This window comes from Hibiscus syriacus, unplaced genomic scaffold, assembly GCF_006381635.1.
Source record: "Hibiscus syriacus cultivar Baekdansim isolate YM2019G1 unplaced genomic scaffold, ASM638163v2 tig00110457_pilon, whole genome shotgun sequence".
NCBI classification, from domain to species: domain Eukaryota; kingdom Viridiplantae; phylum Streptophyta; class Magnoliopsida; order Malvales; family Malvaceae; genus Hibiscus; species Hibiscus syriacus.
Window position 1 is genome coordinate 971,937 of NW_024062744.1, and position 18,492 is coordinate 990,428.

The 18,492-nt window shown below is 36.3% G+C and overlaps 1 protein-coding gene across 1 annotated transcript; it reads left to right on the forward strand.

Annotated features, from left to right (window-relative positions):
• Positions 1-123: 123 nt before the first annotated feature.
• On the forward strand, positions 124-14,362 carry LOC120126323. The gene is given in 20 exon segments (XM_039144542.1): positions 124-1,146; positions 1,149-1,725; positions 3,946-4,031; positions 4,141-4,476; positions 4,569-4,652; positions 4,779-5,156; positions 9,432-9,492; positions 10,642-10,774; positions 10,900-11,036; positions 11,124-11,366; positions 11,447-11,694; positions 11,775-12,002; positions 12,097-12,318; positions 12,448-12,501; positions 12,587-12,652; positions 12,776-12,916; positions 13,009-13,062; positions 13,191-13,250; positions 13,355-13,753; positions 13,833-14,362. Coding segments are annotated over 20 exon segments (4,392 nt in total). The 5' UTR covers positions 124-429; the 3' UTR covers positions 14,001-14,362.
• Positions 14,363-18,492: the final 4,130 nt, after the last annotated feature.

The window sequence follows — 18,492 nt, forward strand, 5'->3', positions numbered from 1 at the left end:
ATCGATAAATACACTTATCACTAATAATTTTTCGAGAAAAACGCTCATAAAAACAAAAACAAAAAAGTAAATAACTTCTAAAACGAACCGTCCTTTCTGCCTGCAAAAAACGCGAATCTTTCTCTCTCGTTTTTTTTTTCACTCATTATCTCTCTCTCTTTGAAAATCCCAAAAGCAAACACGCAACATCTAAATCGGATCCGAAACAACACTCCCTCCTAACCCTAGACACAGAGTTTATCCTCTTCGGTTTCCATTTCTATGGCCATTCCTTTTTCTTGTATTTCTCTCCCGAAAAGACTGGTTCCGGTGATTTGATTTTTAGGCTTAGGGTTTTGTGTTTTTTCGAGGGTTGATATAGGATTAGGGTTCAACTTTTATGGAATTTGAAGGGCTTGGCCGTCCGGATGCTTGTGGTTGTTGTCGGTGATGACCGGAGCCCTATACCACCAGCAGAAGAAGAAGATGATGGGTAGGGGTGCGGACAGAGGTTGCGGAACCAAGGAGAGGCCTTGCAGCCCGATTTCTAGGGTTTCTAGTCGGAGTCCGGTGACCCAGCCGGAGACTTCCGGGAAGCAATATGATATTGTTGTTGATTTCTTTTCTCAGGCACGGAAAGAACTTAGCCAACGTTCACCTTTTGATATCCCTGAAGGTGGTTCTGTTGCCGGGTTGAGTTTGCCGACGCTGCCTAGTGGACTGGCTAGTTTATTGAAGCAGATTGATAGTAGGAAGAGGCATAAAAAGTCGCATTCGGGAGCAGATAAGAAGTCATCAAAGCAGGGGGAAAAGGCGCGGGAAGCCAGCATTTGGGTTGAAACGGAAGAATATTTTAGGGACCTCACATTGTCGGATATCGATGCTTTATCTAATATTACCCCATTTAGATCTTTAACTGCTAGGAAGAAGTGTTTTATGATTCCTTATGTTGGAAATGAGCCAGCTGGGGATTTGAATTTGGATGCTGAAGTAGACGACAAGGTAAGCGTGAGTAGTGGAGGAGAGAATTCTAATGTTAGGAATGAAAACGGTAATATTTGTGAAGAAGGGATTGGGAAGGAGGTCTTCAGGGTTGAGGATGGACAATTAATGGAAATTGATAGCGGGGCAACGCAAGCTCAATTTTCACTGAAGGAAGCAGAGGTGTGTGTTTTGCTCCAGATTCAACTAGTAGTTTAGAGTGGCTTTTAGGTTCTAGGAGTAGGGTATTGTTAACTTCAGAGCGACCTTCAAAGAAGCGGAAGCTTGTTGTAGAGGATGCTGGGCTGGAGAAAATATTAATTGCATGTCCATGTGATGTGAATTCATCTTTATGTCATTTTTGTTGCACGGGTGATACCAGAAAAGAATCGAACAGAATAATCGTTTGTAGTTCTTGCAAGGTTTCTGTTCATCAAAAGTGCTACGGGGTGCAAGATGATGTAGATAGTTCTTGGCTCTGTTCCTGGTGTAAGCAGGTAAATCATGGCAGTGTTATGGTGAAACCTTGTGTTCTTTGTCCGAAGCAGGGTGGTGTGTTAAAGCCTATCCAAAAGAATGATGGAAATGACGCCTCTGTGGAATTTGCTCACTTATTTTGTTCACAATGGATGCCTGAGGTTTATATAGAAGACTTGACAAAGATGGAGCCAATTATTAATGTGGGAGGAATAAATGACACTAGAAAGAAATTAGTTTGTAATGTATGCAAGGTGAAGTTCGGTGCATGTGTTCGGTGCAGTCATGGTATGTTTGTTGCTACCTTATTTTTTTACCATTCTGCCTCTCTTTTTTTGGTTGGTGCTAGGAGGGTATCTTTTTATAAAATGCTTGGCTACTTTTTTTTCCCTTTAGATTTGCAACTGCAAAATGTGTTCTTCAAAGTGCTTCTTATAAAGAATAATGACTATTATTTTGTTGTGTTATAAGTAGTGTCTTCAAAAAATTCAAATAAAGTAAGGGCTTTTTTTAATCCATGGCGTCACCTCTATTTATGCATCTTATTATCAAAGAACCTTCTTTAACCTTTTATTTTTTGTTCACACAAATAATTTCCAGCACTGAGCTTGACCTTTTACAATAATTTCCGCTTGTTTTTTGGCATTTATTGGCTGGAATTTTTAAGTGTTTGTAACAAAGCAAGTTGGATTAATCAAATTAAAGAACCTACCTAAATCTTTTTGCCCTTTCTAGGAAGCATTAATCGTTTGCCACCTTCCATGCAATATGATGATATGAGGGATATCTCTTCTCTATGCATTGGTACTTCATCCCATTCCATATTTTGGTGCAGCAATTATTCACACTGTTTTAGAATAGTCTTCTTTTTCAATACCTGCATGAGGATTCTCTGGTGGAGAGAAGATATACTTATCTATAACTACTTGCCTTTTTTAAGGTATCATTTATGGTATCTTCAATGGCAGTTGTGGGGAATGGACAGTTATTTGAGAAACAATACCAAGTCTAAGAGTGAAGACAGATGTATCTGAAAGTGATATTCTGGGTACAAACAAGAAACATGGGCACTTAGGGTCTTTCGATATGAGTGATTTGTTAAAAAATGTGGTTTTTAAACTTCCTGCCTTTTAGCTTTTCATGTTTGTGGACACCTTTATAGAGAAGGAAACAAGGTAGTTTGAGAATTGAGATTCCTTCCTTGTCACAAACCTTTATAGAGTTCCTTATATGATAATATTACTATCATGGAGATTAACAAGTTTACCCAAGAGCATCTTTTTCTGTCAGAGGCTATTGCTTAGTTTAGAAAATGTGTTATGAAATTTGAATTTGTGCATTATGTAAAAATTTATTGAAGAAACTGAAGAAGACAGTTCGAATGCTTTATACGCTGACTACTTTTGGGGTCCTTTCTTTTGAATCAAGTGTGAGATCTCATTTAGGAATACTGTTATGTACAAATACTTACAAGAACATTAGGTTATTCTTCTTCCCTTTTGATATCGACTTGCTTGGACCTTGTGTAGACTTTGGATGAAGTTGTAAGGGTGGTTGCAGCTGATCCATGTTTAATTAGCAGTGGAAGGAAGTTTTCATGAAAATATTATCCATTTCATCTTGTTTCACATACTTGTTACTACACAGAATAATCTTTCTTCCCAATATTTTGCATTAGAGAGGGGCAATACGAGATAGAATTACTTTGAAGTGTTCTTCTTGCCTTCTGTTGAAAGTTATCTGGTCTTTTTATGTAGGCAGGGAAGTGTATCAGCATATCCATGCCCAATGTAGATGGTAAGGAAGAATAATGTTTTTTTTTTATCATAAGCAGCAGTGGTTTTTCACTCTTTTGCCTTCTGACAACTGCTTGGGTGCCTTGAAGATCCGATTACCAGTTACCTTCTTGGGTTTGCAAAACTGTTGTAAGGAATTTGGGAAAAGAACTTGAGTAGGTTAGGAGTATCAATAAGCACCCACATTCTGGTTAGAGTCCAATCATGACATTTTTCTGTTGGCCCGAAAATGATTCTTTTATTTAAGTTTTGAATGGACTTCAATGATTTCATGGATTTACCTTATCATTGAACTGGCATCAGTTTCTGGATAACTTTCTGAAGTCAAACTCTATTAACACTTTCGAGGTTCCAATAGTTTTATACTGTCACGTGTTGAGTTGTGGGAAATCTGTAGTTCAACAGATGGTATATTAACTTATGTCCAAATATCAATTTCTTTAATTTTTATTTTATTTTAATACTGTTTATATCCCATAGAACATGGAATCATTTATCAAAGAGCACAACTTTTATAAACGGGAAACACATAAATGAAAAATAATCTTAAATAAATTATCCCAAAGGTTATACCTTCCTTTCCTTGGTTTCCTTGCTTCAATGCTGAACTATCTGTTGTCTTGACATGTTTTTGTTCTCCATTTATCAATATTCTGGAAAGCGAATCTTCTATAATGCTTCCGGTTGTGATGGATGTTAGTGTTTTTTGCAGGAACTTGCAGAACCTCATTCCATCCTATATGTGCAAGAGAAGCCAGGCATAGAATGGAAGTTTGGGGAAGATATGGGTGTGATAATGCAAGTATCAATTCTTTTTCCTGACAGAATTTTGTTATTATTTAATAAGAGCTGCTTTCTTCATATTTTGAGGTTCTATTATCTTAAATGCTCCATATTCTTTCTACAGATCGAATTGCGGGCATTTTGCTCTAAGCATTCAGAAATCCATGATAACAGCCATTCCCCACCGCTTGGAGAACTTTGTGCTTCTGGCACCGACTCTTCTATCACCAACCAACTTCCTCTGCAATCTATGGACAAATCTCAAAATTCAAAAGTTAGCCTAAGCAATGGAGATAAAATTGCAGTTGATATAGAAGCTCCTGATACCAGATCAAGTGCCCAAGTTGCATCTGAATGTGGTGAGACACAGCAGCTGGGTGATTTGGGGTTGTTGGGGAAGAGTAATGATGACGTACATAACCCATTTAACTCCCTTAATTTTGCAATGATTTTGAAGAAGGTATCTGATCCTGTCATCCATGGGTTTATAATATTTTCTCAATGTTTTTAAATTTCTGGATTGTTCAGTCTTACAATCTATAAATTATGCAGCTAATTGACCGAGGGAAAGTCAATGTAAAAGATGTAGCATTGGAGATTGGACTCTCGTCTGATTATTTGAGGGCTTCATTAAATGTAATACCTGTAATCATGGTTTCTTTATCGCACAATTGTTTTCTGAAAGCAGTTTTAGTCCTCAGTTGGTGCTTTCATCTTCCTTTAATTTTCTTTGATTTTTATTTTTGGTTTTTCTTTCTTCAGAATGATAGCTTGGCACCTGACCTACGATGCAAAATAGTGAAATGGCTTAGTAATCATGCGTATATTGTCTCTTCCCAGAAAAATTTAAAAGTTAATATTAAGTCTTTGATTTCATCAAAGGATGAGAGTAAAGCAACACATATTTCTGATGATATAATGGTATCCAAGTCTGACATGGTAGATCTTGCTGCTGTTAAGCCTATGCCTCCTCGAAGAACCAAGAACAATGTAAAAAATTTGAGGGATAACAAAGTAATATGCTCTGATGAAATTATTGATGATATTGGGGTAGTGATGGATGAAGCTAGTTGCGACCTGCTTGCTAAGGAAGAAACAAATGATTCAAGTAAAGCATCCATTCTTGGTACCACTGGAAAGGTAATATCGCAAATCATTGATGTTCATTTCAAGGGGTTTTTTGGGGCAAGCTGTTTTTAGGTTTAATTGATCATTTTGTTGAATTTTGCCATTGAGTTTGTCTGTTTACTTGTATTTGCTTTTTATGGCTGGATGTATAAATTCCTCGAGTACTTCTCTGTGATTAGTATATTCACAATTTCCCTGATCTGGTAGTGTTGCTTTTTCGTTAGTTGCCTTACAGGTGATTTTTATGTTTAGTTTCCGTCTTTGGAGTGCATATTTTATACTGCTGGAGCTTTTCCAGTTCTATAGATATTTATAATATTTGACAATGATTATTTTTGAAGCGTCACTTCCTTTTGAGCATATTGCTTTATGGTTTCTGCTCCTGTCAGCCATCAATATAATTTGTATATTATAGCTATGCATTTATTTTCTTTGATGGCATAGGGGATTGATGTTTTCTGGAGTAGGTTTAGATGCACAAGGGATTCTGTTACGGGCTATATCTAGTTTAGGAAAGGACCTTAATTTGCGTATTTAATTAAGGTTAGGTTACGCATTAATTTCTTTGGGGTGAAGAATCTGACAAGAAGAGGGTTCATTGGGTGAATTGGAGTACGGTTTGTCAACCATTGGATGGAGGCTTAGGAGTATTGGACTTAAGTATGATTAATAGAGTTTTGCTAGGGAAATGGGTTTGGAAGTATGCAAATGACAAAGACTCAATGGAAAAAACTGATTTGTTGTATTCATAATGTCAGTATGGACTCTATGTCTATAGGCAAGGTTGTTTCTCTTCAAGATTCATGGGTGTGGAGAGGTATTCGGAGTAACTATGAGAAAAAGGACGAGATTGGGGATTGTTTGAGATCCAATTCGAAGATCCAAGTGGGGAATGGTAGGTCAATTGATTTTTGGAATGATATTTGGGTTAATGGATCTACTCTTAAGATTCAATTTCCTAGAATCTATGCTCTGTTGACTAACAAAAGGGGAAAATTGGTTGAATTTGGTGGATTTGTAGCTAATGGTTGGGTTTGGAACATTCAGCTAAGGAGAAATCTTTGTGACTGGGAATTGGATCAGTGGCTTTCCTTAATGCTTTTGATTGACAACATAACACCGAATGAATCAGTGGATGATTTTCTGGGGTGGTCGGGGAAAGGGGATGGTTTGTTCTCGGTAAAATCTTGTAGAATGACTATCTCAAGCAGAACTGGAGGACATTCTCAATGGAAGAAATGGGTGTGGTCCGGATTAACTCCTCCTCGAGTGGAAACATTTCTATGGCAGTTTACTCATCAGAAATTGGCGGTTAGAGTGGAATTGAAGAAAAGAGGGGTCAATCTTGAAGATGTTTTGTGCCCTTTTTGCCACAAATATGAGGAATCAATTCATCATCTGTTTTTTTCATGCTCGGTTGCAGAGGAGTTGTGGTATAGATTTTTAAGGTTTTGGGACATCTCTTCGGTCATGCCCCAAGATCCTCCTTCCTTTCTTTGCTCTTGGTCTTATCTAAGGGAGTGTTCTAATATTTGGAAGTTCATTCCAGGTGTTGTTCTATGGTCTATTTGGAAAGCTAGGAATGCAGTGGTTTTTGAAAACTGGACATTAGATAATTCATCCCTATTCTTCATTTCCAGGTTTAGGTTGGCTAAATGGTTTTTAGCGAAATTTCCTCATGTTAATATTCAAGTTGACCTACTAGTAGGGGATCCATCGCTTGCAGACAATTTACCTATAAAATCCTACAATAAGGAGAAGGTTCTTAACTGGTCTTCGCCTCCTTCGAATTTCTTTAAATTCAATGTTGATGGTGCGGTAAGAGGTGATGGGCTGCAGGGAGGTATTGGAGGAGTCTTGAAAGATTCGGAATGTTCTACTTTATATACCTTTTCTTTTGCGGTGGCCGGTGGGACCTGGTCCTCCTATGTTAGTTGAGCTAAAAGCTATTAAACAAGGGATTGATCTATTCATTTCTTCCGAATGGGCTCTGAAGGGAAGACTAATCCTTGAGACAGATTGTAAAACAGCAGTTGACTGGATTTTGATGCCAGTTTCTGCCCCTACTTTTTTCAATACTTTAGTTGGGGAAATTGAGGCCTTAGTTTCTGCTAGGGGTATTATTGTTAGATGGATTCCTAGGACATGCAATTGGGAGGCTAATAAGCTAGCTAAAGAGGGTATTGGTTGATGTTTGAGCTTTATGGTTGTTTTGGTTTGTATTTTACTTCGGACAGTTTATTTAGTAAGCTGTAATCTTATGTAAACATGGTTTTTAATATAATGTACTCTTTCCCACCTTCCGCTAGTTGCCTCTTTCACAAGAGCCAACTATGAGGGAGGTTTTTAATGAGACCTCCTATTCCTATAAAAAAAAAGAATAGGTTTTCTCTTTATGTAATGAGATTGATCCTTATTTAAATGGATGTATGGAATAAAAACCCTAAGCATAATTTACATAAAAAAACCTTAAAAGATTGTATCATAATCTCTCCGTAATTTTAAAAAGTGCACCTAGGCGAGCCTAAGGCGCTAAGCGCATGTAGGCACCGAACCAACCGCCTTTGGAGGCACAGGTGCAGTGGAAACCGGAAAGCTCTCCCAAGTGCGTGCTTCTGGGGCTTTTCTGAAGAGGCGCAAGGTGTTCGATTCAGCCGTCTTAGGGTGGAGAATTTTAATATAAAAAATAATAATGTGCGTTTAATTATTTTAATAAAATTTAAACAATCCTTTTAGTAAAAAAAGGATTCTCTGCCAGCGCAGCACCCCAACCTTCCCGACATTCTTTTGAAAAGAGTAAAAGACCCTAACCACGCCACCGTCGGAGCTTTCCAAGGCCAATGTAACACTCTGCCCGTCGCACCCGCCAGATCCACCTTTCTCTTCTCCATCTCTTCTTTTTTTTTCCTCGGTCAATCTCTTCAATGGTGTTTAGTGTTCTTGTGAACCCTACCCGTGCTTTTATTGGACTATTCACAGCCTCTAGCAATTCACATCCTCTAGCAATTCACATCCTAAGCTTTAACATGCATGTGAACCTTTGATTATACTAGTCAAAATATCTCACAGGTGTACAAAGTGCATAACACATCTTACACGTGTACAAAGTGCACAGCTTGCAATTGTCTTTTACTCCTCTTTTTGTTACATATTTTCCTATTCCTAATTTCCTATAATGTATAGTTTCACAGTGAAAACTGTAAAATTAAGGATAAACTCTTATGCAGTAAAATCAACTATACTATATTTTGAGTACAGAATGTGTTCTATGATTGATTTATAAGTTTTTTTTAGCATGAAAGTGCTTCTCGCCTACGAAAGGCTTGCGCCCTCGCCTTGCACCTTGTGCCTAGGATCCAGGGACCCTTTGCGCCTTGGTGCGTCGTGCGCTGTTTAAAATTAAGATCCTGTCTCCCTTTGGTAAGTGTTAGTTCACTTGTTTCTTGTCTTAATATCTCATGTCATAAAATCGTTCTTTTACCTAATGCATGGATTTTGAATTTATGGAGCTTTTAGATATTCCTTTCCTATACCAAATATGTTCTAGTTGTGTGGGCCATTGTGTGTTATAAACATTGTAGATGTAGTTTATCTAATGACTCTAGAAAGTTATTTTAAAGCTGGCATTTGGGCACAGTTATGATGCTACCTATGAATCTATTCCGCCCTTCACAGTTCTTTTTTGTTCACCAATATTGGTTTGAGTCAAGTTGTGTACAATTAGTTTTATTTGCCAATACTCGTCAGTGCAAGTTGTTCAGAGAGTTGATCGACCATGCCCCCTATTAATTTGTAAAAATTTGAAAGTGAAGTGTTTATTTTGTGATGCATTTAAAACCAATATTTTAAATTTTAATCCATGTTATTAATTAACATTAAGAAATTGCAAAGGATGGGAGAAGGCTTCATCTTGAGTGAAATTGATCATGATTAGATTTTCTTAGTCATGTGAGAACAATTTCAGCATTTGCGTTATAAGGTGTGCTCATATAACTATACCATGCTTGATCAGTGTTTAATGAACTAAGAGGTGCAAAACATGAATTTATAATGTGTAAGTAGTACCCTAGTGTTTTAATTTCTCCCTCTTTTCTGCTTTCACTCTGAAAATTTTGCGTGATCTATGGATAACTTTCAATGTCTGAACTCACAATATTTAAAGAACTGCTTTGGGAGTTTGCTTCTGCGCAGCATATTTTATTTGTTTACTTTAGGTATTGTGTTATAGGCTACATTATTTTTAAGTCTTTCTTCCATTTCTTAAGTGATGCTTCCTCTTCTATGTAGAATTCAGCCAACCCTGATGGTTATAAGGACCCTTTGAAGGGTCATTTTCACAAATCAGAAGGTATTCTTTGTTGAATTATTTTCTTTCTGTTGTATGCTTTTTGTTGGTCAAGCTATTTTCAGGGGAAAGGTTTACTATCATTTTTCCCCTTTTGCTTCTTTTGGTGCTGAAATGTGAATGAGTTCCAAGGTAGATAGTTTTGTTGAAATCAGTTTACAGTGGCCAAAAGTTCTTTTCTCTCTCATAAGGTTTTCTTGAACCAACTAACGTTTAGCTTTTTATGTAATATTCTACTTCTTTCCTGCATGTGTTACCAACGCTAGTCAGATCACAAGTGAGTTCTATTTTCTAGATTTATCCTTATTTGTTTGTAAAAACTAGTTCTTCATTGCACATTTTGCAGAGTTGTTCGAAGTCCCGATTGCTCTTGTTCAGTAGATTAAGTGTCAACTTTTGCTTTTGGATTTTATTATGGGTTTGACGCTTTGTTCAAGAGATATGGCTTCCCAGTTCCCCACCCATATTTTTTTTCCATAATATGTTAAAGCCAATTGTAGAATGTGAATAACCATTGTCGGTATTAGCATGCATTCTATGTGCTATGTAGAATCAAGTGACCTGCCAAGGCTAGTAACTCCTTGAACTATTTTTTCAGTAACAACTGTTGGGGGTAGGGTCTTCAATATTTTCGAAGTTTCTACATATATTTCATTTAAGAGATCACTTAGGTGCTTTAGGTAAATGAAGAGTCCAGGTAACACAGATAGGATGTAAGGATTTTTTTGCAGTTCTAAAGGTCAGTTGAAAGTTTCAGTCTGGCATCTTTATGGAAGGCTAAATCATGAAAAGTTACGTTATAAGATTTCATTTTATCCGTAAACATATTTTGTAAGACATTCAATTTCTCCCTGATTTCGTCTTAAGAATAGTCATTAAAATTTATTGGAAGTTTAATTTGACCTAAAGTGCCCCCCCAAAGGGGGAAAACCTCCCATGTTTTCCAGAAACTTGGGGCAGTTAAAATCAAGTATGTGGTTGAGATGTTTTTTCTACTGTATGAAATGTGAAAATGCTTACATCTCTGTTATCAGCAATGAAATTTCTATGATTTTGTTTCTTTTTGTAAATCTCATCAATCAATTTAATTGTTGTTCTTTATGATTCTGATGTGGATTATATTTATAACTTAAAATTGTACAAATCGGACAGGGATTTCAACTGATCTCTTAAATGACGGCCTTTATGGAAGGAGTCAATCAGAGAGGGCAATGACTCCTGAGAAGAAAGAAGATCAAGGAAATTCCATTTGTCCAATAATTAATCCAGTTATTGCCAATCTCATGTAAACTTTGTGATAAGCCTCTTTCTATTTGTTAAACCAGTATCCCTTTTGCTTATAGTTCACAGGAGATTTTCCTGTCTATTTTCATGAGATAATTTCTGATTCTTGATACTTTTGTATTGTAGAAGAACTGAAGAATTTTCTAATTTTTACATTCACCCCTATACGCGGAAGCAAATGCTGCAGATACACCATGGGATGCTTTGTAAGAATAAAGTTGGTGAGTTTAATGGCAGAAAGGACACATTAAAGGAGTTCGATGGCAAGTTTCATCTCATTATTTAGGCTGCAATTTCTTCTTTCTTTCTGCTTGTCGTTTTGGACAGGTCTAATAAGTTGCACTTTGCAGGTGCAAGTGAGAGAGATCTCTCTTGCTTGGTAGCATCTTCAAATGCTAGTGTTTGCTGCAGTCACCAAATTGATAATTTAAAGTGCAAGGAAAAGAGTTGTCAGTCTGATGATTTAGTGCTGTCAGTTAAGGCTGGTAAATTGGGAGCTATCGAATTTTCTCCTGAGGATGAGGTAGAAGGGGAAATTATCTATTATCAGCATAGATTACTGGGCAATGCAGTGGCAAGAAACCATGTTACTGGTATTTTACTCTAGGGTTCTTTCTGTGTATATGTGTGATGTGGCCTATAACCTACATTTTGTGTGATTTTCTGCTTGCAGATAATTTAGTTTCTAGGGTTGCTAAAAGTCTACCACGAGAAGTTGAAACTGCAAGGACAAAGATATGGGATATTGTGCTCGTTAATCAATATCTTTATGAACTAAGAGAAGCAAAGAAGCAGGGCCGTAAAGAGAGAAGATATCAGGAGGCACAGGCAGTGTTGGCTGCTGCTAATGCAGCTGTAGCTGCTTCCTCCAGGATTTCATCATCAAGAAAAGATGGCTTGGAAGATTCTAGTCATCAAGAGGTTATTCATATGAACCCTTGTTTCTATATATTTTCTCTTGCTTTTAAATAAGGATAAAATTTACTATATTCTCTTTGCAGAATGTGTTGAAGCCGAATGGTTCTTTCAGAAGATCTGGCATTAACTCTCAGACAAGAGAAAAAGATACTATATTTTCTAGGAATGCTGTCCCAAGGATTTCATCTGAAAAGTACTCTGATAGTGTTCAATCACTGACAGATTTTTCTAAAGGACATCCTAGGTCGTGTGACATATGCAGACGTTCTGAGACGATACTAAATCCTATTTTAGTCTGTTCTGGGTGCAAGGTTTTCTATCCTAAAACCATTGTTTTTTCTTTCATCAATGAGAAATTTTAAATGTTATCTTTTTGCAGTTTTGATTTATCCCTTCTGCTCACAGGTTGCAGTTCACTTGGATTGCTATCGCAATGTTAAAGAATCTACAGGTCGTTGGCACTGTGAGTTATGTGAAGAATTGTTTTCGTCTATACCCTCTGGAGCTCCATCCCTAAACTTTTGGGAGAAACCTTATCCTGCTGTTGAATGTGGCTTATGTGGTGGTACCACTGGTGCTTTTAGGAAATCTGTGGATGGCCAGTGGGTACATGCTTTCTGTGCTGAGGTGATTTTCTCTATCTTGTTTTGTTAATGTTTCATCTCTTTTGAATGAAATGAAATGAAGTGGTTTTTTTCTTAATATTCATCTCTTTCAATGAAATGAAATAACTGTTTTTTTCCTAATATTTTGTAGTGGGTTTTTGAATCAACATTCAGAAGGGGACAAGTTACTCCTGTCGAAGGAATGGTATGTATATGTGTAAAGCTTTAGATTTTCTACTTGGAGATAGTTTTATAGATATTATTTAAAAATATGTTGAATGGTATTTCAGGAGATAGCTTCAAGGGGGATTGACGTTTGTTGTATATGCGGTTGCAAGAATGGTGCCTGCATTAAGGTGGGGTATATAATTTATTTTCCGTTTTGTAAAAAGTGCTTATATTGCACTGAAATGTTTAACTAGAAATTGTTCCAATTAGCATACTTTGTAGCTAAGCAGCTGCAGTTTTACTCTTTGCAGTGTAGTTATGGTCACTGTCAGATCACTTTCCATCCCTCCTGTGCTAGAAGTGCTGGCTTCTGTATGAATGTGCAGCTTGGTGGTGGTAAATTGCATCACAAAGCTTATTGCGAACAGCACAGTGGAGAACAGAGAGCAGAGGTTTAGTAACTTTGATTTCTTAAAGAAGTTACTGAATTTTTTGTTATATGCAATTTTCCCTGTATTCTTTATCTTTTCAATAACTTCCGTAGGCTGAAACACAAAAACATGGAATCGAGGAGTTGAAAAACATGAAGCAAATTCGAGTAAGACTTCTTGCCAACTTTTGGGTTGCTTGGATATGCGCTATGTAATAATTTTGGTGTAATAATGTATAAAACTGTATGGATTGTGTGGTCATTGCATTTTTTTCCACCTGGATTCTCCTCTACAGGTTGAATTGGAGAGATTACGCCTTCTCTGTGAAAGAATCATCAAACGTGAAAAATTGAAGGTTGTTTTTCTAATTTAGTCTTTTTTTTTGCGGATGCAACGGCTGCTGTTAGTTTATCTATTTCATACAAGTAAATTTGAGACTGTGATTGTGTATGTTTGCAGCGAGAGTTGGTTCTTTTCTCACATGAAATACTTGCTTGTAAACGAGAGCACGCCACTCGTTCAGTGCTTATTCATAGTCCTTTTTTTCATCCGGATGTTAGCTCAGAATCTGCAACAACTTATCTCAAGGGCCATACAGATGATAACAAATCATGCAGCGAAGCAATGCGATCAGATGATGTAACTGTCGATAGTACTCTTTCAGTGAAGCGCCAAGCGAAGGTTCCTGTGCCCGTGGACAATTCTCAAAGGACTGATGGCAGCTCCACTTCCCAAAGCCTTTTTGTTCGCAAGCCAACAGAGAGGGTGCCATTTTCTGGGAAGCAAATCCCTCATAGATATTCTCTTGCATCTCGTAATGCTTTGGTAAATGCAGAATGGAACTTAAAATCCAGAAAGGTATAATTTTGTACACTTCTCCCTCTGATGATTTCGTTGACAGGAATTTGACTGATGCTTGCCTTGACGTGAATCTCAGCCTATCGAAACATTTGAGAAGGAGCTGGTAATGACATCGGATGAAGCATCTATGAAGAATTCACGGTTACCGAAAGGATATTGTTATGTTCCTGTCGACTGTCTTCCAAAGGAGAAACAGCTCCCACAGGATGCTAGTTCTGATGGACAATCGGAGCACAATGGTTAGGCTTTTTCAATACATGAGGTGTTTCACTTGCCTTATGAAAGGAGATAGCCATCTATGGCCTCATACTGTTTTCGGTGCGGAACCTCGGGTATATCTTTATGAAGGCAGTTGAGTGAGTGAGATGTTGATTGATCGATGCCATATGATGAGGCACATCATGCGACTCGGGATGGGGAAGTTTTGGCATATCATTTGTTGTATATCTCAGAGTAATTGTACAGTGGGTGAGAATTTCATTCCATCATGTTTTGCCAGTTACGAATTAGGTACCAAGGAATGAAGATTTGCTTACTGAAGAAAAAAGAAAAAGAAAAAATAATGGTCCCGTTTGTGCTGAGTCTGATGTATAGTGTAGTTGTAAATGTTTTTAACATCAACTTACAAAAGAAATGTTGCTCAACCAGAGATTTTGATGCATATAAAGTATTTAAAGTGAAATGTGGTAAAATACCAAACAGTACATCTTTCCAATAAATCGTGATGTATACACGTTCCATTAATCATCTAAAGTGATTGCAAAATAATCTCTGAATGCGTCCGAGCATGAACCTTTCTTGCGAACTCGACAGAAGATTAAAGAAGTTATCGTGTGCCATATATTGTCATAGGCTGTGATTGCGTGAACATGCAGCTTCCATTTTGTACCGTATTCTACATATTTCCGTTGGTTGTAAATGCTCATGGAAAGTCTACAAAGAGGAGGATCCATAAACAATTGAGGTTGTAAACGAGACGGATCACGAGTTATTCAAGATCGATTTATCAAAGTTCGTTAAATATTCGATTCGAGTTCCTAACGAGTCGAAGCGAGTTATTTGATTCTCAACTCGAATTGTTCATGAGCAGTTCGAAAATATAATATATTAAAATTTTTATTTAATAAAAACATTATTAATCATATTAACATTTGTGTTAATTTTTTTTTTTGAAAAAATTTAGTATAAGGTTTTCATATATTTAAGGTTTAGGTTCGATTTTGAGTTTGATTCTTCGAGTTAAATTTAAGATTTTTTTTTTCATTTTGAGCCTTTCAAGTTTTTATGAGTTTCAGTTCATAATTTCAAGTTCGAGTCGAGTTTAAAAAATTTTTAGGCTTGTGAATTTTCAAGTCGAGTCGTGTTCAGCAATACTTAAACTCAAATCGGCTTATTTACAGCCCTAGAAACAATATAACATCATGATTGAAAAGGTCAGGCCATGCAGGATAAAAGGATCCTTTTGCTACGGTAGAGTTTCATAGAACAATAAATCAACCAGACTAGGCTAACAGTCAATGTCCTTTATTATATGGACATATTAAACCAACAGTCGATGTCCTTTATTATATATTGTCTAGTAGTCATAGGTTAATCATATAAGTCCACTTGGGTAATTGTGTTGTTGCTGTAATTTCATTTGGGTAGTTGGGTAGTCACCAACAACGTTTAATTTTAAAACAGCGTGAATTGTTGGCCGATACATTTATGGTCATTCTACGTACTAAAAAAAGCACGACCTAAAGTATTGTAAACAATCAAGTACTCCCACGATAGGATTTTTATCATTAGAAACAAAGGTAAAAAAGATGAAAATTGAGTTTTAAGAACAAATCTCAACACAAATCAGCTATCACCATCAACTGACCTTGTACTACTTTTCCAACTGTTGTAATTGTGCTTAGCTGAAGTTGTGTGATGTCCTCTCCCAATCCTTAATCAACTTGTTTTGGAACTCTTTTTTCACTGGCAATGGTGGACCCATATTCTCAATGTTGAATGAACCAGGATTCTCCCTCTCATAACCATTATTGGGCCGACTTGTCCTATTTAGCAGCACGTGTTTTCTTCTGCAACTGGTGCCGGTTAGATTCTTCCCCGGCTCGAGAACAGCTTCTTGAGCTTGAAACTGTTACTCCTCTTCACTTGTCCCATGCAACCCCATCTTTGGAGACAAAGGATCATATTTAGGGAGGCTGATGGTGTGGAGCACAAGATGGGGAAGAAATTGGCTTGTGACTAAAATGGTAAGGATGGTGATCATATCCATTCCCCATCAATGAAAGAGAGTTGGGAGAGAAGGATGGGGTTCAAAGGGTCTGTGAAATAGGAGCAAAGTGTTGTACTTTTTCCAAAGTTGCACTCAATAAACCCTGATTTACTTCTTGTTTTAGTCTCCAAATTTGGTATTAAAAGGAGTGATGCGAATCTGAAGGTTGAATAAGCTTTCTAGATGTTTGAGTCACGCACACGCGTGAGATTGTGGACTGACCGACTAAGAAAAATTAAAGAGTAATTAAGGTCCCCCCACGCCTTGAATCCTCTTTTTTTTATTGGGATAAAAAAAATTTCATTCGTTAAATTTAATATCACTTTTCAATTTAGTCCCTAAACACTTTTTAGTCTGCACTGATCTTGGCCCATTTTTAGACCTTTTGATGACGTCACACCATCGAGCTAAAACGAGAGAGGTTGCCAAGTTTAGAGGTTAATGTGAATCAAAATAATGTTAGGGATTAAGTTGGAAAATCACCAAATTAAAGGACTAATGTGAACCAAAATAAAGTTTAGAACAAAATTAAAAGAATTCTAAGTGGAACGGAACTCCTTTTGTATTGGAATTTGTAAACACCAATTGAGTCATGTAAACGAATCCAACGAACACGAATGATATATATTCATGTTCGTTCGTTTAACTTTAAGCGAACAAATGAACGAACACGAACATAAACGAACAAAAAATTTCTTGTTTGTGTACGTTCGTTAAGGAATATAGATTGTTTGTGTTTGTTCATGTTTGTTCATTTAAATGAGAAACGAACACAAATGAACGAACATAAACGAACGGATGTAAACGAATACAAACGAACGAATGCAAACGAACACAAACGAACAAACGTAAACGAACACAATAAATGAACATAAACGAACGTAATCGAATATAAATGAAAATATTTTTTTCCTAACAATTTTAGGATTATATTTTATTTAATTGTTTTGGGATTTTTTTATTTTTATTTAAAATTAATTGAATTTTAAAATATCTATGGGTATCAAATTAAAATTTATTGAGTTTTAATATTTTAAATGAGTTTAGAGAAATTGGGCTAAACATAAATAAACACACATAAACGAACGAACATAAACAAATATAAATGAGCAAACATAAACGAACATAAATGAACGAACATATTACTAAATGTCCACGAACGTAAATGAACAAACGAGCCCTATGTTTGTGTTCATTCATTTAATTAAACGAACACAAAGTCTTTTTCATATTTGTTCGTTTAATAAATAAATGAACATAAGTGAACTTCCCGTCGAACGATTCACGAACGGTTCGTTGAATGTCTAATTTGTTTACAGCCTAAGCAATTCTCAGCGGAACAGAAATACTTTGCCCTACTGTCTTTCTGCCCCACCAATATTCTTTTTATACGTATTTTCTTATTTTCATAGTAACACTCTTATAATTTTCTGAAAAAATATTTTTCCTTTTTTTATTTCTATAAGACTTAAATATGAAATAAGTGTTTAAATTATAACGTTTTTCATGAAAATGTATCTAAACTATTTTTTGAATGATCTTGATGCTTAACGTCACAAATGTTATCACGCTAGGTGTCTGGATCCTCAACGAAATTAATTTCATCCGTTAGATGACATGTGTTACAATATGATAATTTTGAAATTTATTCTTTTAAAATTATTATTATATTTATAAAAAACTATAAATTTTTCTTAAATTACAAAAAAAATCCAAAATCACTAAAATCCTGAAATTTTAACCCTAATCCCTTTTCAACCACGACTACTACCGTTGATGTAGTCTTTGTCATCCTCCTAATCATGTGCATTCGTAGTTTTCATCGATTGGCTATCAAAATCGTGTGGGATTGCGATTTTCATCGTAGGGCTCACAGGGTATAAAACGTTGATTGATCATGATTTCATAAGAGTTTTCGTCGGCGGGGAGTTGAGGTCGAATGTAGGGATGGGCATTTAAACCCGACCCGATCGGGTCGGATTTTTTTTAAAAAAATTCGGGTTCGGGTTTAGGGTGAAAAAAATCCGACCCGACCCGACCCGGGAAAAAAATAATTTTACCCTATATATTAGGGATAATTACAATAATACCTATATATATATATATATATATATATATATATATTCAATTAAATCATTGTTTTTATTGAATAAAAATAATTTTTTTATTATTTCTGATCGGGTGAAAACTTGTTTTGGTCGGGTCGGGTGGACCAAAAACCCGACCCAATCCGACCCATGCTCATCCCTAGTCGAATGGAGCTTTGACGATGGAAAAGGGTAGTGACAGACGTGAGTTTAGGGGTTGAAATAATGTTTTCAAAGGGTTATTTCAAAAAATTTTGTATTTTTTAAATATAATTTTAAACAAAGTTTTTAAAATTATTATATTATGATACATGTCACTTAAAAGGAAAAAATTAACAGCCCAAACATCTAAAATAATAACTTTTATAACGTTAGTCAAC